Source organism: Fundulus heteroclitus, chromosome 10 (assembly GCF_011125445.2).
Source record: "Fundulus heteroclitus isolate FHET01 chromosome 10, MU-UCD_Fhet_4.1, whole genome shotgun sequence".
Taxonomy (NCBI): domain Eukaryota; kingdom Metazoa; phylum Chordata; class Actinopteri; order Cyprinodontiformes; family Fundulidae; genus Fundulus; species Fundulus heteroclitus.
In genome coordinates, this window is record NC_046370.1 from 13,918,929 (window position 1) to 13,942,719 (window position 23,791).

A 23,791-nucleotide genomic window follows, 5' to 3' on the forward strand; every position below is an offset into this window, starting at 1 on the left:
TCTGAAAAGTGTGGCGTTAGCGAAAATCAATTTTCAAGAATCAAGGTCTGAACTTTGACTGGGCCATTCAAACGCATGAAAGGGCTTTGATATCTCAGCAGCCATTTCCATGGCAGCTTTATGCTGTGCATCTAGGTTTGTTGTCCTGGTAGAAGGTGTCACAGGTCTCCAGCTCCCAGCAGGTTTTCTTCCAGGGTTGCCCAGTATTTAGCTTCCTTCATCTTCCCGCAGTATGACGCTACCACCACCATGTTCCCTCTGGGGGTGTTGTGTTATTGGGGGAGGTGAAGTTTAGTTTTCAGGTAGTTTTTTTTTTCTTCATTTAGGTCAAAAAAAGTTCAGTTTTCACCAGAGCCGCATGCTGTTTGATTCTATTTACTAATTCAATTTCTTCTGAGGGCAATCTGTTGCAGTGAACTTCATTTAGTATTATTGGCATTACAAGTCCTGACAGCAAACTACATACTTTTCAGATTTTAATTTGTCAAAACACAATAACAACAACAACAACAAACATATAATAAAATAAAACAAACTATCATGCTTCCATTTCCTACCACATTCAACATTTGCACTACTTATTGTTGGTCGACCAACCTAAACAGAAATTAATAAAAGTCTATGGTTGTAATGTGACAAAAGTAAAAAAGATTTTGAAACAATTTATAGGCTAAACCTTATCTTACTGTATAAAATAATAATTATACATACATACATAAATACATACATACATCGCACCTAAAATTATACATTTTCGGATTATTATTTCTGATCTATCAGTGTTAAATCAAAATTTGCTTTTAGTCGAGTGTTTTGGTCACAGAGCACAACATTATAAATGTTTACTTCTCATGTTTTAGTTTCAATTATTCCATTTAACTTTTTTTGCTGTGAATGGCAAACAAATTTGTGAGTTTAAAAGTTTTTGAGGAAATATTTAAAGTGTCTGTGATGATCACAAGTCTGGGCAGAGCATGATTTGCTCCTCTAGGCAAGGATTTGATTGATAACTCATTAAAGTTCAATAAATCGCTGAAGATTGGCCCAAAAATCACATCAATATTTCACAGGACTACACTTAACAGCTGGGGCTCACATGTTTATTAATGATTAACACAATTCTGCTTTAGCATCTTTCTTTTTTTTTCAGCCTGACAACTTTCTTTGGAAGAAAAACTGAAACCTGAGGTGTTTGCTCGTTGTCTGTCATGACTTAAGTAAAGGTGGATCTAGGAGCAGAGTGTGATGGGAGTAACAAATTCATGAAAGTAAAGAAAACTCTGTGAACACAAAGAACTGGGCCACAAACCGTAAAAGAGAAGACGCAGTGAAATACAGGCAGAGGAACAGAGAAGTCAGCGGAGAAACCAGCGGGCGTCAAAGAGAAACAGAAAACATATCCAATGAGGAGAAAGCAGGCAGAAGAAGAATCAATCAAGAGGGATGAGGTACAGCAGGCACTGGGTGAAATGAAAGCAATCAGGTGAATGAGCAACAGAACCAAGGAGCTCAGGTGAGGAGTGAAACTAGCTGAACTGAAGGAAACACAGCATGGATCTGACAGGAGATGTACCAAAAATGCTCGTATAATGAGCCAAGAACAAATCCACCGACTGATCCACAAAGAATTACCTGAAACAACAGCATTAGAGAATATAAACAAACAATTAAGGATAATTAAATGGAGAGAGCATGATCCAGGATCCACTCAAAATACACACACACACACACAAAGAGAAAATCAGAAACACAGAGATATATCGGCTCGGTCAGATTCACAGATTAAAAAAAAAAAAAAAAAAGAGTCAATTAATAGTTTCATCTAGGTTTAGTAATTGGTTGTTAATAGCTTCTTTCCGCTGCGTTTAAAAAAAAAACGATCAGTCAGAGGTTTAACCGTGATGTTTTATGTCAATGCAGAGCAGAAAGCAATGACTGTAAAACTAACAAGTAATGAGATGACACTTAGACTTGTCTTTTAATCTTTACTGCCCCCCCTTCCCCTCCCCTCAGTGGGAAATTCAAACATGGTATTGTTCACAGAAATGTTACTGGTTACTATCCCTAGTCGGCTGAAGAAAACCCCTGCTTCTCGTCCGCATCCTCCGTCCTGAGAACATTTGTCGAGGATCCTGAAATAATAAGACGGTGTGAGGGGTTGTTTGTGTTCTCTGGGTGGCTCCTGCAGCTCAGTAGCTGCAAATATGTTGCTGCTGGAGGGGCCAATAGGTGTGAGGGTCTAAACTTAACTTGCTGTAAATCTCTTACACACACACACACAGACACACACACACACACACACACACACACACACACACACACACAGAGTGGAACAAGTGCAGTGTTGAAACAATATGACTGCCAATGCATGCCTTTGCTTAAGCCTTTTTATCAGGCACTGCTACCCTCCCACCCTGTCTCTCTCCCTTGTCCACTGTTATACTCTGAGTATTTCAGCCTTGCAAGACTAAACTTATCCTGGAGGACATCTGTGTGTGTGTGTGTGTGTGTGTGTGTGTGTGTGTGTGTGTGTGTGTGTGTGTGTATGTCAGAGCAGTGGGAACAGTGATAGGACAGCAGTGCTGGTAATGGCTGGTCAGCTGGTATGGCGAGTATTCAGGGCGGGGGCAGTGCATTGTCCTCTCATAGCTCCAACAATGCCCCATCTGAGCGGGACGCACATCTACCAGTCACGGGCCTCTCTTTTCCCTCTCTGCCCCTGCTTTTCTTTCTGTCTGCCACGGTCACTGTAAAGTGAGGCGTGCGTTCCCCAACCTCCGCTTGAGACCTCAAAGCATCTGAGATAGAGCGGATCATACCCTGGATCTTCATAAGTGCTCCGAGTTATTAATAATAATAATTAAAAAAAACAACAACAACTCAGATGTTGTATATTCATCAGTGCTACCATTTTATTTTATAATTTTTTTTGCAGAACTTACATACAACGCCTTGCGGAAGTATTCATTCCACTAGAGGTTTTTCAGACACAGATGTCAAAGGATTTAATTAGGATTTTATGCAGAAACACCAACGTAAAGTTATGGTTTTCAATATCTTTTCTAAAGTATAATGTGGAATATGCTTGTATTTAGGCAACCTGAATCGACAGTTTGCAGAACCACCTTTTAATGCAATTAATGCTGCGGGTCTTTGGAAAACAGCTCAAGCTCAGTCAGGTTTGAAGGACAGCATCTGTGAACTTTCAAGTCCTGCACAGATTTTATTTGCATGCTGTGAGCTACACCACTCTATTGTAGCTCTGGCTAAATGTTTAGGCTTGTCCCTTTAGGGCCTAAGCAGGGGAAGATTCAGCATCTTAAAATTTAGGAGAACCTCAACATCACACTTAAGCCTTTGTTAGTCTCTATAACAGGTTTCCTTCCAGAACTGTCCTGTATTTAGCTCCACCCATCTTCCTATCAACTCCTGCCAGCTAAACACCACAGCAAAAATGCTGCATCCAACATGTTTGATTGCAGGAAAATGATTACTTTAAGTTTCGCCGTGTTTTTTTTAATGCTGGTCAAGATGTTCAGTTTTGGTCTCTTCTAACTTGAGGACCTCGACTGACTTTTGGCTAACTTTAAACACAAGATCTTAGAAAATTCTTTCAACAGCGGTTTTCTTCCTGCCACTCTCCCAGATTCTGTTGCGCATGATTAGCTGTTTTCCTTCTGGGACATTCTCCCACCTGAGCTGTGAATCTCTGCAGCTCCTCCAGAGTTGCCATGGACCTCCTGACCGTTTGTCTAATCAGTGCTCTTCTGGCCCGCCCTGTCAGTTTAGCTGCAGGGTGGCAATAGCTTCACAACTGTGCCTTACTTTGTCCCCTTTTTAGACGATACATGGATCAGTTCAAAGCTCGGCATAACCCAATGAAACTTCTCCAGGACATTATTCCTGACCTGTCTCCTAAGTTCCTTGGTCTTTATGATGCAGTTTCTTCTTGATGTTCTCTCACAAACCTATGAGGCCTTCACAGAACAGCTGGATTCATACTGAGATTAAACTACACACAGGTGGACTCTACCTAGTCAAAGGTGACTTCTAAAGGTAATTTATTTGACTAGATTTTACTCAGACAGAGTAAGAGGGCCTAAAAAAACCACTATGTGTTTTTCAGGTTGTTGTTGTTGTTTTTAAAGGAATTCAAAGGCATGCATCATTTTGCTTTCATTTCACAACTCTGCTCTACTTTGGGGTGGTCTACACAATAAAATCCCAATAAAATGCATTTTTTTTTTAAGTTTTGATGATCAGTTTATATAAGGCATGGAGCTAAAAATGTAAGTTTGATGTTAATTTGTTATTTAAACTCTGAAAATAGCACTAATTTTCACATCTTTGACCATATTTATTTAAAAACCTTATAATTCATTTGGATTTGGATCATTTATGTCCTTATAGATATAATAAGATTTACTCATTCTTTTTCAGCTTGTTCTTACTGTGCATTTACCTTTTAAATGCACCTTATAATAAAATTGACATTGATATTGAACAAATAACCTGATCATTAGAAAGAGTTATTAGAAATATTATTTATAATGCAAGTTTGGGCTCATTTTAATCATTAAGATTGTCAACCTTTTTCTTTTTTACTCCCAAATAACTCATTTCATAAACTATATCTGTCATATCATATGTTTTATTTCTTCAAAGGTTTGGATGTGTATGCCAGTCTGGTCACATCATGAAGAAAACCCGCCCTCTTGTGGCTTCTTGTGTGACTGAATCAGTTCCTTGATCCAAATACTCAACAACAGCTCCCAACATTTTCCACGGAGATCTATGTGAGTTTCGGAGTTCAAAAAATAAATAAAGAAATAATCTGATCCACAAAGACATGATAATAAAATAATTTGAATGGAAAGAACACAGGGTAGACACATAATGGAAAATGATTCAACTAATAAACTGCTTGGAGTGCAGCTCAAAGGTTTACATACACCAATAAGTGTAATTTAATTTAGGCTTTTATTGATGTGTTTGACCTTTCACTTTGGCTAATTCACCAGATATAGGGATTAAGATGTAAGTCCTCTGTGGATCCACTTTAACAAGCTGAATAAATATATAAAACATGAAAAGGTCCTGACTTTTGTACATTACTGTCAAATAAATGATGAATTTCTAAACAGATGTCAAATGATCAGCATTGGTCAAGTATTTGTTTGCTGAGTGTTGACTTCCTCCTTGAATACATTCTCTTAAAACGTTGCCTCTTCTTTAACGTTTTAAAAACAAAACTGCATGCTGGTTTGTCAGATTCTCACTCACTGATTTATTAGAAATAAATATATTACTTCTTGGATTTCTTCCAGTCTTGTCCTGTTTGTCACATGTTTGTTTATCTTTCACTGTCAAAGGGAGAGGGTAATGGTGCCTAATTTCTGCTGTTAAGTAGATTGGAGGATGTGACCTCATTCTCCTCCAAAGGCCATAGGAACCATGTTAGAATAAATAGTTTAATTTACTCTTTGAAATACCAAGGTAGTGTCAATGAAAATCTGGAGAATTCTGCCAGAAAATTTAAAATCAATCACATTTGGGACTTTCCACAGGATAATGATCGAAAGCATATGGTCAAATCACAAAAAAGATAATCTAAATAAATACAAAATATTTCAAATGGGAAGTTCGTATGTTAAGGGGGAAAAAAGCTATTCACACCAATTTGGGCCTTTGTGGGGAAAGAAACAACAACAACAACAACAAGAAGCCTGTGAGTGTAAATAACATTTTTTTGCAAATCTGAATTTAATTTCTAAATCCATCCAAGCCTGCATACTGCTTGACATGTTGAATCAAGAAATTAGAATCAGAAGACCATAAAAAGCAACACGGCGGGCCCCTAACAAAGCCTTTTCTATGGCTTTTAGACTTCAGTGAGCCACAGTGAGAACCATTATCCACAAATAGAGAAAACGGGGGACGTTGATAAATCTTTTTCCAGTAATTTATGGAACCATGAATTCTGCTCTCCACAAAAAATAAAATAAAGATAAAGTAAAATTCCTGGATGTCCGGTCATTAGTTGTTATGTAGCAGGACAAAGATGTAAAGCACAGCAGCAAATCTATGACTGAAAAACAACACGCCAATGTTGAGGTTTGGGATTGGCCTAGTTAAAGTTTAGACCTTACACAGGATGCTCATGCTTCAAAATCCTCCAACAAAGGCAAATTAAACAATTCTGAATGCCGTTTGCTAATATTCCTCCACAGTGATGTAAAAGACTCATTGTCATTAACAGCAAATGCTTTATTGTTGTTGTTAATTACTTTTCTACATAGGGCAAGGTTGTTTTGAGTTTTTTTCCCCCCTTAATAGAGGAAATCACCATTTAAGAACTACTTTTTTTTAAAATACTAACTCTGGTTATCTTTGTCTGAGAGTATAAATTGTTTGATAATCTGAAACATTTTAAGTGTGATAAAAAAAAAAAAGGCAAAAAAGAATCTGATGGAATCTGTAAGGGGTTAAATACTTTTTAACTGCGCTTCCATGGAACAGAAAATTACTGTTTGTACATTCTTCAGCCCGTTGTGTGCTGTTTTTTCCTTTCGTCTTGCCGTGATCTTCACTTTCGCTCCTTTTGTCTTGCAGCGTCTCCTACTCCTTGTTGCCGGGAGGACCTTGCCTGTTCACCTGGCCGAGGGGCTCAGGCTAATCACAAGCCGATTAGGCTTCTTATCTGCTCAGCTCTGGTTATGTGCTTTGGTCCAACAAAAATACTGTGCAGAGTTGGCTTCCTTACCGTTCCTGCTGACTCTTCGCGCCCCTCCCCGTGTGCTCGCAGTAAGCCACGCCGGCTTTGATATCAGGGCCCCTCATTCCTCGTGGTGGGAGTTTGCACCAAATGTGGATCTCTGCTCAGATGCACATGTTATTAGTGGATTGTGTGTGAAGACGGCGGATAAACAGGTCCATGCTGGTGATTATTTACCAATATGGGGGCTGAAAGGATCGTGGGTTTGTTATATTCATGCTGTGAAGTCAAACCTCACGCTGCAGCAGATCTAAGGCACCATAAGCTTGAAAAATCAAGAAAGACGGCAGCTCCATTGTGCATTTTGCACACTAAATTGACCGGCGGAGGTATGTTTACGCGGCAGGACGCGCTCATGCTCTGACACAGGACATGTGAAAAGTCATCCCATGTCCATGTGAAAGCTGTAATACCATAATTACCCTCATCCTATTGCCTTAATCAGGATCCCTGCGGTACTCGCAGCATGGCCTCCGCGCTGATCTCAGGTCTCAGCGCTTTCAAGGTCGGGACGAAACACCAAGCTGTTTGTTCACCGCCAGATCATATCTCTAAAATCCTTTATTCATGTACACATTTTCTGGTTTATCTACATGAACACACAAACCCAAAAAAAGCAAATTTAACATGGAATTCAATATTTAACTTAATTACAATATGTATTATTATTTTTTTTTAAAAAAAGTAGAATCATTTCTACACTATTTACAAAGACGCAGTTGATACAATATACATATGCATACATACATACTGTATGTGTCAATAACGAGATACAGGACAGGGGTCAGGAGGCCAAATTTTAGCTGCCAATTCACTCTAAAATGCATCACCTCAGGGCACACCTCCTGATTCCCATCCATTAATGCCCCAACATACACAATAGCCACTTAATTCTGATTTTTGCTCCAAGTGGGGAGCTTATCTAGGCTTCCAAATGTGAACCAAAATATGAGAAAAGCTGATCTTTGGAAGGGGGTAGGCTATGAGTCTTTGTAGATATGTTTTTTTTTTTGCCATCATAACATCATAGAAAGGTCAAAAAATGCAACCCTGTGTATCCAGATTGAGAATATACCAACAACCCTAACTATAAAATGCATTTAGATACAAACAGTAAGCAAAGTTGGATGCTGAGTTTTGAGCGAATAAAATCCCTGTGGGGTTTTGCTATCATTTACTCCCTATATGTACAGACGTATCATTTCAAGAAGACCTTTTATAATCAATCCATTCGTAAGAAAGTTATCATACACAGATGCGGACATATTTGGCATCCCTGGTAAATTATGTGAAGTGCTTTTAAATATAGAAATGTTTGATAGTAATAGTGCAATATCTCTTTGAAAAAAAAAATAGAAAAATCCATCCTTTAATTTCAGTAAAGTTATTTAGCAGGGTAAAATAAAATTCCACATTAAGAAATAATTGTTTTGTTTTTTTTCCAAATCCCACAGTTTTGGAAAATAAATAAACCATCCGTTTGAAAATAAAGTGAAGTGAATCATTTTTTATGTATACTTTACTTTTTTAAATCAACCCATGGTCTTAGGAATGTATAATTAGTAATATATGATCTTCTGCTTCCCTGGAATTACTGTATTACACAACTCGCTGACCCATTTCTCTTAGGCACTCTTCAATTGGGGAAAGACAGGAGAACATGCCGTTCAAGTAAAGCAGGTGTGCGTCGATGCCCGTTACCAGGATGCTACAGATATTCAACTAAACTTACCCATACCTACAGTGTAAATTTAAAAAACCCTTAAGCTCACTATCAGAGAGCAGCAGAGCTCTCTACGGTCCTATTACCATAAAACGATGGAGTATGCTAACCGCCCCTGGAACTTAAAATGTGTCACAGATGTGACCAAAAGTGAGGTTTCTTGCAACAGATCTAGTTTCAATCGACAAAAAATAAATAAATAAATATATGAATCAGCACCTGACTCCCTCAGTTAAGATTCAGTGGAGAATGTGTGACGCTGTTGGCTTCTTTCTCTCTCAAAAGCCCTTGGAACATTGTTGAAGTAAAGATTGGTTGACTTCTGACAGAAAACTGAAAATGAGTTCTCGCTGGGTCTTTTAGCAGGATAATGATCCATAATATATGGCCAAATCAACACAGAAATGGTTCAACACATACAAAGTCAAATTTCTTCCACGGTCATCTCAGTACCCAGAGCTACATCCTCCACAAAAGCTTTGGGATGAGCTGAAAAAAAGAGAGAGCACAGGAGAGAACCCAGGACTCTCGAGCATCTAGTCCTATATTATATTATTTGATTATTTCTGTCAGAATAATCAGGAAGTGTTGTACGCCGCATGACTGAACTTGAAACTCTAAGTACTCTCCTGATGGCAAAAGTAAGGGATTGTACAACATATTAACATAATAGCTGTGCCATCAGTTGTTAAAAACAATTATTTCTTAATTTCCCCTTAATTTCTTCATTGAAATCAGAAACGTGCCGTCTTGTAAAATCTTCTCTGCAAATTTATGCTGCAGCAATAATAATAATAATAATTAAAAAAATGAATTTAATAGGCTATAAACTGCACGTGTATCAGGGCTGCCAACACATTTTGGCCATGTCTGTACGTGAGTTGGTCGAGCTGGGAAATAAAGTCTGGTAGAAAATGTGCCCTTTTTCTCGCCACATCAGGTGGACGTTTTCACAGTTTTCTGCAGGCGGGCGGGGTTTGCTCAGCTGACAGTGGCGACGCCCTCCTCACCCCCTTCCTCCACCTTTGTGCCTTTGCCCATGGCTTTCATTTTGGCCATGATGTCGGTGAACGTCTCCTTCACGGTCTTCTCCAGGAGGAAGCCCTCGCTCTCGCTCTCTATGTCCTCCGGGTTGGCCAGGGTGGACAGGGAGCTGTCGACGTACTGCAGGCCGATGGTCACAGCGACCTGCAGAGGGTTGAGAGTACAACTTGAGTTGACGTTAGTGACGATATACAGTATTTCACAATAGGGAGTCCACCCCTCTCCATCACTGTATCTTATTATGAGACAACATTCATAATATGACCCTTTGATGCAATATAAAATAGTCAGTGTACAGCTTATATAAATGTAAATTCGCAAGCCCCTCAACATAACTCAACCAGGGGCGGTTCTAGACAGGGGTCAACAGGGGCCTGTGCCCCTGTAGAACTGGTCCTGGCCCCTGTAATGGCCCCTGTACTAAAAACATGATATTACATTTCTTAGGATGATAAATGCTGACAAAGATACAGTGACTGACTGGTCATTTGGATCGTTGTATTTTTTTTGTTTATGTTTTTACCCAATAAATAAAATAAAAAAATAATAAGAATTGAACTTATTAATCTCACAATGGAGAAATTCACTTCTGCATCTTAACCCATCCCCTTGGGGAGCAGTGGGCTGCCACTGTGCGGCACCTGGGGAGCAGTCTGGGGTTAACCCTAACCCTAACCCAATAACAAAATAGTTAAAAAATAAATATAAAAAAAAAATTATAAAAAATTAAGCTGTTTCACGTTAAGCTCCCGCTGTATTGAGAAAAGATCAGGGGTCTGCAACCTGCAGTTCCAGAGCCACAATTGGCTCTTTGGTTTACTTAATATATTAAACGATGAAATGTTGACCTGTTAAGTCCCCCCCCTCCATCTTTTGTTCTGTGCCCCTGTGAAAAAACACTGGCCCCACCCTGGCCTCCCTGCTAAATTTGGTCTGGAACCCCCACTGAACTCAACTCAATGTGAAAATATCCAAATTGTGCCCAATTAGCCGTTTTTCCATGTGATTCATCAGAACTACAGGGTCTCCGGTGTGACTGAGGAGCTGGTGCGTTGAATTTGGTGTTACTGCTCTCACACGCTCTCATTCTAGTTCCTGGAAGTTCAACACGACACCTCAAGGTAAAGACCTCTCTCTGGATCTGAAAAAAAATTTATTGTGGCTTTACGTAAGGATGGACTAGGCCAAGGGTCACCAACCTTTTAGAAACTGAGAGCTGCATCATTGGCAGTGTGTCATACGAAGGGCTACCAGTACTGACGTTTGAACTAGAAGAGTTAGAGTTCACCTTAACTTTATGTAAAGTAAAGACATTTTTCATGGGTTGTTATAAATCTAAATAAATGCAAGTGTGAATAAACAGGAAGAGTAACGGAATAAAAATAATGTCTTAGATGCAGCTCACTGGTGGATTGGGCTTGTGGGCGCCACATGTGGTCGTCGCGGGCACCATGTTGGTGATCCCTGGACCAGGCTATGAGAAGATTGCAAACAGACCATACATTGGCTTACAAGGACAGGTTCCACCTGATCGACCAAATAAGTGGAATGCACATGTCCGACGTCACATCTAGACGTTGTCTTTTGAAAATAGACACATGAGGGCTGCCAGCATTGCTGCAGAAGTTGTAGGGTTGGTGGTGTCAGCCTATCGGTGCTCAGACCTTAAGAGAGTGAGGGTAAAGGTGCTGCACTGGCCAAGCAAGTCTACAGACATAAACCCCCGATGAATGTCTGTGGGTCATCTTCAAATGAAAGGCAGAAGAGCAAAAGGTCTCTAACATCCATCAGCTCTGTGATGTTGTCATGGGGGAGTAGAAGAGGATTACAGTGACAATCTCTGAAGCTCTAATTAACTCATTGCCAAGAGAGTTGAGGCAGTGCTGAAAAAAAAAAATAGTGGCCAAAAAACTACTGTCGCTTTGGAGTTTGGACAAAATTTGGACATTTTCACTTGGGGTATTGTCCTCAGTTTTGTTGCCAGCAGTTTAGAGAATTTAAAAAGATTAGATTTACAAAAATGTAAAAGAAATACACACACATACAGTTATGTTCATTAAACTAGAACATGCATCTCTCAGAAGGCTTGTTGGACAGATTAAAACTACCCTTTGAAAAAATAAAAAAACGAAACTAGTAATATACACACTATTCATTAAGCCTGCATGAAAAATCTAGCCTTGTTATTGGTCTGATGTAATATTCTAATCTTAAATGCCTTGTTGTTGTTAGCCGTAGGTGGAAAAAAATCATAAATTATAGTCTGCTAATCAACATAATGTGTTTACTGTAGGGAATTGAGCTACTGAAAATAATGTAATAATGTAAATCATACTATATATATATATATATATATATATATATATATAGATAGATAGATAGATAGATAGATAGATAGATAGATAGATAGATAGAAAGAAAGAAAGAAAGAAAGAAAGAAAGAAAGAAAGAAAGAAAGAAAGAAAGAAAGAAAGAAAGAAAGAAAGAAAGAAAGAAAACTAATTGTAAAGATCAGTTTGAAGTTTCAGGAATTTGAAACTCAATCTCTGCCTTTGTCACCTCCAGCAGATTAACCTATTACTCCATCCCTGAACCTTACTATCTGTGTCAGCGCAGAGACGGTTGCATAAGTTAAATCTGGAATTTTTCCGACCGTGCCACCAATGAGCTTCTGTGTGTTGCCTAAATCTGTGTTTGTAGGCCAGGAGATCTCCTGCAGGATTTAAAACAGCGAGATGTTATCTAAATGGCTCTATTTACTGTCTCCTTTTGCTGATGATTCATACCCTTCATACAGTTTTTAACAGACTTTAAGGATTTATGTCTATCAGTTAATTCTAAAAGAGTAAGATAACTTTCTCCATTGCACAGTGGCAGCAAACCCAGAGGAGGGACCTAAAACAAGGTTAGATGCCCAATGGCCACTATAGATTGCAACTTTAGTTTACAGAATATTTTAAGGGAGGATAGCAGAAACCATTTCAAGGTAAATTGGATAAAGATGTTTTTAAAGGAGTGGAGGATCCTTGTTGGAACAGGAACAAAGAAACCGATGCTAAAAAAAAAAGTTCAGTGGATCAAGGTTTTGAGTGTGTAAATGGTTAAACTCTTTTTGCCCTCTCTCTCTTTAGGGGCTCTTTGCCTGACAGGGCCATTATGTTTTGATTGGTCAGTTGAACATGTCAGAAGCCTCCAATGAGGTTTTTTTTTTAGCTACCACTTGTTCTCTGTCTTTCTAAATCAGGCAGGGCTGGGATTACCCACAGCTACAATACATTTATACACAGACGACAGTGTCATTTTTATTGTAGCACAAATCAGGCTGCGGGGCTTTTACAGGGCCATTCTGATTCTGAACTGACCGGTCAGGTAACTTAGTGAGAAGTTTAAAAGCACATTTCAGCTCCACTTATAATACAGTCATTTTCAGTAAATTACAATATGTATTCCCATCTAGAATAGATATTCTAATCAGCATCACTGGGACTTCTGGTGAGACTCATTTGTGAGATAAAAAGTACCTTTTGGAAATAGCTAACTTTAAACAGGTATTAAACATACTTTTTATTAAGCCCACATTTCGGTATTTAAATAATTGTTTTATCGGTCTGATGTCAAATTCTATTGTATATTGTTTAGTCATTGGCTGTCAGCGGATAATCGTTTATTAACAGTGTGTAATTAATCTAAAGACATTCTTAGTGAATTGAATTACTGAAATGAAGGAACCTATTAGAAATAACATGATTTATTGAATGGGTCTGTATCCAGATGGGTTCCACAAGGATCTATTTTAGTCCCTATATTATTCTCTATCTTATATAAATGAGCTATACATGAGATGGGGACAAACTAGTCAAAATCCAAATTGTTGAAACAATAATTTTTAACATTAGCTTCCTCCAAAAAATCTGACAGTGGAGCTTTTACGGGCCCATTTTACTCTGGTTGGGCAGCTGATACAGTGGGAAACCCAGAATTCATACAGTCTACCTAAATTTGGCTGTGATGCTTTTACAGGAAGCTCTTTAGTCCATGCAGCAATTCTTGTTGAAGCAGTTGGTTCTAAACTCAAAGAAAGGCTAAATTTATGATTTTCACTGTTTACATGTTGAGGAAGTGATACTCACGAACTTACAAAATTATCAAATTATTTGAAGTGACTTCATAGGTGACAGACTTGTCTGAATGTGTGGAGCTCTGCAGTGCTAACCTCCAGCATTGTGACCAGAAACACCAGGGCTCCGATTGTATTCATTATGCCTCCGTAGTAGGACAGCAAGGCGTCCCGGCAGCCACGTCTCCACACATTGAGCTCCTCGGTGTAGTGGTCGTAGCTGTAGTGAGCTGAGTTGTTGGTCATCTGGTACTGGATGCAGGGTCTGGGGGAACTGGGGTTGCAGCAGCTGAACGGCACTCCATCCATCAAATATTGGCCATCCACGTTGCTCCCGATGCGACTAAAAGGGCAAAAGCAAGGTAAAACTACAGACAGCAACATTTACAAATATATATTACACTTCCTCAATTAAAAAAACTATATTAATTAGGACTCTGGACCAATTTGCCAATTCCGTACTCTAATTATGTGTATGTGCCTTGTCAGGTTGTCCTTTCCTACTACTAATTCATATCACTGAACAAACCATTTTGTGTCAACATAAATAAAACAATCATATTAAGTAGTCAAGATACCTGCTCAAATCACAAGAATAGTTTGCATGTATATAATGTTCTGAAGACTTTTATCAAACCCTATTTTTGTTGATTTTGGTTCTGATCTCCATATAGGTCAGCTGATTCTTTAGAAATGACAAGCTCGTAAATTATTTATTGTAATCATGCAACCGGCTTTGGTGAATCTGCCCTTTCATCAAGTCATACTAATGCATTCCCATTTCTTCCCTTCCTCCTTTCATGTTGTACCCGCAAACAAACCATATCATAACCATGTACTTAGACAATTGGCTATCAGTTTGTCTTAGATCGTAGTTGAGTATATTTCACATGTTATGAAAGCAAACAGTCATACAAATATTTAAATCTTGTATGTTGTCTGAAAACTCTTATTCTTATTTATTTTGGTTCTGATTGCTGCTTTAACTTGTTGACTTCTGTAAACCGTCCTAGATTATAGCCACTGATCGATCCAAAATTACTTACCTTCTGCTGATGAATATTATTAATTTGAGTCAAAAAAAACACATTTTCATATAGCAGAACATTAGGTAACATTACTTTAAGTTCTTAGCTGTCAAGTAGGGTACAAACGTCTCTCTGATCAGCATATATTAAAAGGTTGGACGCTACGTGGTTTCTTAGTAGACAGCACCATTTGGTACCCAAAAAAAAAACAGGTATGAAACAGCCAAAACCATGTCAAAGGGGCAAAAATGACCTGCACCCACAAAAAAACTGATTACATTTCTTTGAGTACATTAAGAGGAAATTCTTGGTTTACAGGTATGAAATGAAAGAAGGAAGAGATGAGATGTCAATACATATGCAGAAAATGGGTGCACCAATTGGTAAAGGAAATAAATGATTTGGCCCTTTTCTTTTGATTATTAACCTTGTTCGACCTGTTTGACTCCTATGATATATGAAGATCATGACCCTGTATTAAACGGTTTTGTATATGACATTTTTGGGTATGAGCGACCAAAACTACAAAGGTATGAAAAGGCAAAAGGGAGAGATGGCCAGCATTAGTGCTTTTCTAGAAGAATACAATGTTTTGAGCTCATTGAAAGTGTTGACGGTTGGAGGGCTACATGCAGCTGAACAACAACAAAAACAGCACAGAGAAAGCAATACTCGTCACAAAAATAACTGAAATTTCTTTGCGTGTAATAGTAATTCTTCATTTTGATTTGTACAATCTCTCATTGCATTTACCACCTGCATAGTTTGAAGAAATTGCATCATAAGAAAAGATCAAACTTGTGGAAAATACTCCATCTGCTCATAAAGTCTCTCAGATAGCATGTATGTAGAGGCTCTAAGGGGGGGGGGGGGGGGCAACTGCAATGAGCTGGAAAGTAGTCAGCTAAACGTATCAGTGAATCTGGGTCAAAGATCATTCTCAGAGGCTGATCTAAGCTGTGACTGATGGTAGTAGGTCAATGGAAAGCCAAGTGTGATTGGATCACAAAGCATCAATCATTTCCAGAAACTTCCACGTTCTAATTGCACGCAAACAATCATGCCCCAGATTGTATGTTGATAGAAGCACCTGTGAACTAAAGGAAGTCTACCATGCAAAAGAAAGTTTCAGATCAAGCTGTTTATTACTAAAAAAAATGCTATTAAGGATTAAAGGTAAGAAATGGTCTGAAATGGCATCATAATATGTTTAACCCTTCATTTCCTAACTCTGTAGGAAATGAAGTAAATATGTCTGAAAGGCTAGTAAGTCTGAAGTTGTTGAGCAGTACTATTCTTGGACGGCTGTCAGGTCGTTACAGATTGGGGAGGACACTGATTCTTGAAGGACATGTAATCCTGTAGATTAAACACGAATTACGCCGAGGTTTCAAAAACTCTCTCCTTCTCATTTGTTTAAGCAAAGTTTAGCAACTGAGACAAACGGGCCCTCAATTGCAAAATCTAGGAAGTCATCGTTTTAAAATGTGTATTTTTGAGAACCGTCATCAAAACTACCATACATACTCCAGACAGCCAGCTCTCCACTGTCTACCTGTACCCCTGTACCCCCCACCACTGTCAAGACGCTGATGCAAATCCACTTAACTCTCCAAAAACAACCCCAAACATTAACGACCCTGCAGAATACGAGCTTCTACACAAAGACGGAGAGCTAATTTCACTCACAAATCTCCATCAATAGATCACTAGATTGTTACGAGGGATTTCTCTCTCGTCACTCACTCTTTGACTTCCTTTGCGCTGAAGTCCAGGTACCGGTTGCTGACCCACTGAATCTCAAACCAATCCCTGTAGTGATCGTTCCCGCAGCAGCGGAACTCCATCTGCATCAGGTCCAGGGTCCTCTTCATGTAGCAGCGTCCCGGCGTGTCCGTGTCCTTGTAGTACTTCATGCCGTTCTTCAGACCCTCAGCCAGGGTAAACTGCAGAGGGATCCTCATCACAAAGCACAGCAGGGCGGTGACAACAAGCAGGGCGTTGAACCCCAGGCAGAACACCAAAAAGGGCTTTAACATCGGCTTCCACTTTGCAAACTTAATAGGGTCCAGGGAGTCGTAGCAGACTTTGCCTCCAAAGGCATTCATGCCACACGCTATAAGACCCATAGCTATGAGCAAGTTGGGCAAGAAGTGGCTCTCGTTGTTGTCCATAAGTTCTGAGCGCTTTCTCAGCTCAATCTTGAAGAACAGGCCCAGGCTCAGCACAAGGATGCCGGCCAGCACGGCAAACCAGTACATGAACCAGACCGTCTGAGCAAGCTTCACTCGCTTTTTCAAGTCAAACTTGACCACCATCAAAGCCATTGTTCAAAGTGCTTAGTGTCCTTGCCTCCGAGGAAGAGAGTCAGCCGGCGTGCGGTTGCTTCAAGGTTTCCAGACTCTAAGTTACAGACGTGCTCCTCAATGTGCCGACCCGAAGTTCTTGTCACCTTGATGCTGTGTTCCTCAAGATAGTTTACAGGACATGAGAATCAGCTCGATGTAAAATCCATCCCACAGCAAAGAAGCAGAGCTAAGATAATTCAGGCGGACCCCACACTGGCAGAGGAGTCTTATTTCTTCAAAACCATCTCCTGTCCCATTGTGCCGTAAAAGAAATCTACCCGCATAACGCCCAACCTCACCAAAATATTTTTTTTCCCTTTCTTAACACACAGGTGAGGCTAATCTTGATGCGCCGTTCTCTTAGAGATGGGAAGGATTGCTGGGGAGGCTCATGATTAAACTCAAAGTTGCAGTACGTCATGCTAAGCCCCTGTAAGCAGCCTGATCCAATTTACAGAACAGAAATACCCCACACACACAAGATGAGCCTGATCATAAGCCGTTGCCGGGGGCCATAATTGGTTTGAGTGTTCACATGGTCGTGTCCACCTCGATGGAAGCGCACCGGGAGCCGGGAGGCTCGCAAAGATCACAAACATGGCAGCAGAGGTTCGGGTGGAGCATATCCATCAACACGTACGGGGTTCCATGCCTTCAGTGCTCTTTTCAGTGAACCTTATCAACAAAAACAAAAAAAACTCTTTAGCTTCATGCATCAATTGCTCCAGTATAAGAGTCTCTGAAAATCACTGTGAAAAGTGATTCATCTCATGACCAATCACCCTGTTTTCCAGGAACGTCAAGGAGTGTCTTGAAACAAATTAACAATAAAATCAGGATAACACTTGCAGGGTCTTCAACTGGGCCTTTAAGTTCAAAGCTTGTTTTAAAATCCTAAACATATTTCTGATCCCACCGATCGTCTAATCTTCAACTGGCAGGTTAATCATTGTTAGATCTCGAAATACCAAGGGTGTCCCTACCTTTCGACTCATGGGCCGCAATCTTCAAGTCAAAAGCACTCGAGGGCCCCGTAATGAATAAAAATAAACAACCAAAACTTTGTTGTGATTTTTTTCTAATCTGTTCTACAACTTATGATAATTTTAAATAAAGAAATTAGACTATCTGTATTAAGCCAATTTCAATAACTGAATTCCAGAATTCAGATTTTAATGCACCAAAGTTCGCATTTGAGTAAAAGTCATGGTCGTGTCATGGTCGTGTTTACTATGACCATGTTTACTATGAAATTAAAGCGAATGAAAAAAGTGTGGTTAAGACAAATCTTTTGTGTTGTACCTCAAATTCAATTCAACATTCGATTGTAAGATTTTAACTTGTCTGCAGTAATTTTGCCCAAAAACTAAGAAATTTCCATCTGCTCCAGCCACCAGTGCTGATCAGCCAAATCTTTCTTGAAATGCAGATGGGGGGGCACACAAAATCAGTACAGGGGCAGCAAATGGCCCTCAGGCCACACTTTGGACACACCTAGGACACACCTAGACTAAATGATTATTTGCTACTAATCATGGTACCAATCGTTAAAGTAATGCATTTCTAAGACTAAACATTGTGAAACAGCAGCATTACGCTAAGGGGATGCTTTTCTTCAGCAGGGACAGGGAAGCTGGTGAGAGTTGAAACCAGGTGTGAACTGAATACAGGGCAATCCTGGAAGAAAACCTGTTACACTGCAAAAACGGATCTAAAAATAAGTAAAATGTTCTTAAAATTTGTGTTTTTGTCCTAGATTTGAGCAGGTAAATAATATTATCTGCCAATGGAATGAGTATTTTGACCCCTAAAATAAGATAATTAGACACCCTGCACTTGAAATAAGATGATGGAGATGAGTTGTTGCTATTTTAAGAGCAAAAGTCTTATTCCATTGGCAGGTCATCTTATTAATCTGCACAAATCTAGGACAGATACACTCATTTAAAGAAAATATTACTAATTTTTAGTTCCGTTTTTGCAGTGTAGTGGCGGCTCAAGGCATGGGACTGGACTAAAGGTTTACCTTCCCACAGGACAAGGACCCTAAACACCTCATCAAAGCCACAATGGAGGAGTTTAGATCCAAGCATAATAATGCCTGAGAATGGCCCAGTCAAAGTCCAGACCTAAATCCAGTTGCAAGTCTGCTGCAAGAAAGATGTTTTCAATCTAATCGTGCTGAGATTTAGCTTCTTCAAAAAGAAACATAATATATTGGACATAATGCTCTGAAAGACATTTTAAAAAAATTTAATTGCAGCGAAAGACGGTTCTAAAAACGGCGGCCAACACTTTTCAGATTCTTATGTATAAAAAATGCTGAAGACCATGTTTTCCTTTCTTTCCACTACAGAGTTAAGGCTTGAAATTTTTAACTTTAATATTTCAAATGCATCAATACTTCTGCAAGACACAGTAAGCTAATTAAGTTGTGCTTAACCAGGGAGAAGATGTAAACTAGACACTAAACGATCTCGGCTTTAATTAATGTAAACGCGGTAACCACTGGATTCAACGTGTTGCTGTAGTTCATATGTTTAATACAGCATTGAATTTTTGTTCAGTTCAATATTTCAGTTTTCAGTTTCAGTTTCAATATCTTACACATTACTGTTTCCAGTATGAAAATACACAAGACCAAAAATACATTAATCACAAACTGTAGCAATGGGATCAAAATGTAAAAGCTAAACACAAGTGAAATTAGTGGAAAAGCTATTACTTTGAATTCGGTTGGACTGTACAGGTAAAAATAAAAAAGTAGCCATTTAGATGGGTGGTTATAAAATATGACCCCCTCACCTTACATTTACAGAAATAACTGAGACACATCTAGCTGCCCCTCTGCCAGAACGGCGCATGCAGCGTCATATGCAGCACACACTAACCTCAGCCGTTTCCTGATACATTGATATTTTTACTTCTTGCATTTTGACAAAAGCTGCAGTGCTGATATTCTTGTGTTAAGTGTAGTCAGGTTAATGAATGCAAACATTACTTACGTCCTGAAATTAAATAATGCTACATATTACACCCTACACCAGGATGCTTTGGAAGGAAACCGTTTTGTCTGTTCTAATTCCACTGTTATTTGTAATATCATGATCTACAATGTCACACTTATAGTGTTATTTTACACCTATTTGTCATTGCGGTTCTAAGACATTTTAAGACTAGACTGCTGGGTGTAATAGTTGACTCCAGATTATCATGGAAAAAACATATTATTGCAAAAATGGGAAGAGGTATATCCATTATGAGAAGACATGCAAATTTCTTAACTTCAAACATTAGGAATTATGCAATGAAAGCACTAATATTGACATACCTCTACTATTGCCCAGCAGTTTGGTCAAATGCCCCTGGGGAATATATGAATAAATTACAATTTATACAGAATAGAGCTGCTCGTGTAGCACTCAGGTGCAGCTACAGGAGAAATATAATATTAATGCACAAAGATCTTAATTGGTTGTTGGTCAAAGATAGATTGTTGTATTCATTGTTAATTTTCATAAGAAATATTTCTAATTCTAAATTTCCTTCAGTTTTGTTCAAGCATCTTTCTTTCAGTGTAGAAAATCACCAGTACAGTACTAGACATGCAACTAAAGGAAATTTCACTTTACCCATAGTGAGAACAAATGCCATAAAAAATACTGTTGTGTTTAGAGGCATGAAAGAATGGAATAATATGCCAAAACAAATCCTGCTTTCTAATAAATTTAAAGTATATGTAAAACAGTTTTTATCAAAATAATATAACTGTTTATATTTATTCATATATGTGTGCGAATATGTATGTATATGTGTAGGTATGTGTTTTATATTTGTCATATTTCATGCCCGCATGAGGGTACATATATACGTTAATATGTGTATATGTTGTATATGTATTTGTGTATGTGTTTGTGTATTTTCTTTTTCTTTCAATTGTTTGTTGTATTCTTTGTTTTGTTTTTAATGTATATATTTTTTCAGGACCCCAGGAACAATAGCTGCAGCATAGCTGTAGCTAATGGGGATCCTTTCAATAAAACTAAAAAAAACTAACAGTAAGTAGAATTAATAGTATGCATCGCACAGTAAAATGATATATACTCTTTCATTTCCGATTGTGACTGTATAAGCATTTTTGCACCGAATCAAAATAAATGGAATAGATTATATTTGCTATTTTAAAGCCTTTTACAACCACACCTGTAGGGCATGGATGTGATTTTAATTTGGGGCTTTAAAATAAGACTTGGTTCCACAAGTCTCATATGTGATTTATATGTGGTCCATACAATGCACTTATTGGCTCGAATATATACATTACCACTACCATCAGCAGCAAATTCCAACTCAAACACACAGTTTTTGTACCCATTAGGAACTTCTGGTATCCTTCTGGCATGTTTAATTTATTTAGTTTGCATCCTACTGCACACCCCGGCGGCTGCTAGGCAACAGAGCCCATACATTTTCAATGCGGATGATGTCGGAGCCATTCCAGAGACCTAATGTTGGTGCAATGTCTGTCCATTTCAAAAGAAGTTTTGATTATTGTTAATGATCATTGTTCTTGTAATTGTAGCCCAAGTTGCAGCACTTAAAATGAAGGTGAAACTAAAGATTTTGGAGGTTCTACTTTTTTCTTGTTCTATCCACTTGGTACAATGAACCAGTGCAACTGGAAGCATGACAGAGACTGAGCACCATCATGGTTGACACTTGGTACCCAAACTTCTCCCTACGATGGAAGCAAATTGAAAAGGATGGTTAACAACAACATAGAAATCACCAAGTTTCAGGCCTGCCATGAACTGGAAACTGCTGGAACACCAGGGCCACCGTCCACAGTTTCACTTAACCATGGACTGAGATGGTGCCATCCAAGAACCAAAAGCCCCTGCTCCAAAAATATTCAATGTGAAGTTGTCCATATGGACACTTTTTTTTTTTTTTTACGGTCAAATGAGACAATACGGAGCTTTTTGGTAACAATGACAAGAAGCACATTTGGATGAGTCATGGTGAGGTGTTAAAACCCAAGAACACCTAGCCAGCTGTCAAGTTAATGTCAAGCATGATGGTGGTAGCATCATGCTGAGGGTCTGTTTAGGCACCTGTACACAAATTGTATGAAATAAGAAAAGGAGAATCAAATTCTTCAACTTCAACGTAAACAGATAAATGGCTGAAACTTCATTACATCTGGGTTCTCCAACAACACAACAATTGGAAACTGACATAAAAGCAGTTTTTTTGGAACGTTAACCCTCTGAAAATGATCCTAACTTAACTGTACTGAAAGCAGACTCGCGAAGGCAGGAAGCAAAGTCATTTAAATCAGCTCTGCTCCGACTATTTTAGTCTTAAAATAACTTTTTTTAAACTCAAGTCTGTGTTTAGTTAAAATCAGAGAAAAACTGCTGAACAAAAAAACTGACCATGTAACAATGCAAAAACTCTCCCTGATGATGATGCTGACATTTTTAAGCATGTTAAACCAAGTTAAAACCTAAAGCTTTGACTAAATTTTTTAAACACAGTTTTAGATTCTACAAATGTAAAAAAGAATAATTTTGCATCTGACTACTATCGACAACACCAGTAACAAAAAATTAATAGATAAATAAATCACACATTAAAATTTTTGATTTATAAAAAAAAAAAAATTTTTAAAAAGTACGTTTAAAAACAACTCCGTTCCGATTTTTAACAGATCAGCGTTGTTGATAGGATTATCGGATCACTGGGTGCTCGGGTAATTAGGTTAGTGTTCCTGGACACCCCACACAAACACTGCACGCTAACAAATTTTAAGCCTTGTCGCTTTTGAACACAAAATGTTGACATTGGAGCTGATTGTCTTTAAAAATATTACAGAAAGCGAAAAGATGCAGTAACACACACAGTGGGATTTCTGTACGCCACCTGAGTGTAATCAGATAAGAACCAAATTAGTTTTAAAAGAGGAAGTTCTCAAATTAACAAGATAAAATTATATTCTTTCAAACATGTCTGTCTCTGACCTGAAAATAAGAAAGAAAGAAAAAAAAACTGTAAGAGCGACTCGTGACCCAGACACCACTTAACAAACAAGCCTGGAGAGTAATTTAAGGGAAAGCACAGTTCCATCCAATATTGTCAGTGCGTCTAATAAATTAGAATTATTCAAAAAGTGAAACTTATCTTATATAGATTCATTACACACTAAGTAATACATTTATTATTGTATATTTTGAAGTTCATGGCTTACAAGTAATGAAGACCCAAAATTATATCTTTCAGAAATTACTAATAAAAAGGGATAAATAAAAATGTTGACCTGATGAAAGATATGTCCATGTATTGAATTGAATATATATGAATGAATATATATGAATATAAACTCAGTACTCGGTTGGACTCCTTTTTGCATGAAACACTGCATTAAGACAGCATGGAGTGGAGGTGGTCTGCCTGCGGCTCTTCTGAGATGTTAAGGAAGCTAAAGTTGCTTTAATTGCACAAAAATATGAATATAAAAATATCAGTGCGTGTAATGAATCTGTATAGAATAGAAATATCCTTCATCGTCCCACAGTGGGGAAATTCTGTTGTACCAACAGCAAATGGAAGCCTGCAGATATAAACATAAAACCAAAAATAAGAGCCTGTACAGTAAGCACAAATCTACACAATGAGAAATACAACAGTCTCATCAGTGGGAACTGGCGCCAGAATCAATGTTTACATTTCAAACCAACTACTGAAATTAACTTT

General features: G+C 38.5%; 1 protein-coding gene across 1 annotated transcript; it reads right to left on the reverse strand.

Moving 5' to 3' along the window:
- Positions 1-8,248: 8,248 nt before the first annotated feature.
- prph2a (peripherin 2a (retinal degeneration, slow)) lies at positions 8,249-17,369 on the reverse strand. The gene is made up of 3 exons (XM_012862720.3): positions 16,434-17,369; positions 13,756-14,002; positions 8,249-9,686 (listed from the first exon to the last, which is right to left on the reverse strand). The coding sequence occupies exons 1-3, from the start codon at positions 17,012-17,014 to the stop codon at positions 9,480-9,482; spliced, it is 1,035 nt and encodes a 344-aa protein (XP_012718174.2). The 5' UTR covers positions 17,015-17,369; the 3' UTR covers positions 8,249-9,479.
- Positions 17,370-23,791: the final 6,422 nt, after the last annotated feature.

Excerpts from the sequence above, each read along its gene's own strand:
- prph2a (XM_012862720.3), bottom strand. The coding sequence starts at position 17,014 with ATGGCTTTGATGGTGGTCAAGTTTGACTTGAAAAAGCGAGTGAAGCTT. Across the intron at positions 14,003-16,433 it reads AGCGCAAAGGAAGTCAAAGA|TCGCATCGGGAGCAACGTGG; the intron begins GTGAGTGACGAG and ends TTGCCCTTTTAG. Across the intron at positions 9,687-13,755 it reads TTCTGGTCACAATGCTGGAG|GTCGCTGTGACCATCGGCCT; the intron begins GTTAGCACTGCA and ends AACCCTCTGCAG.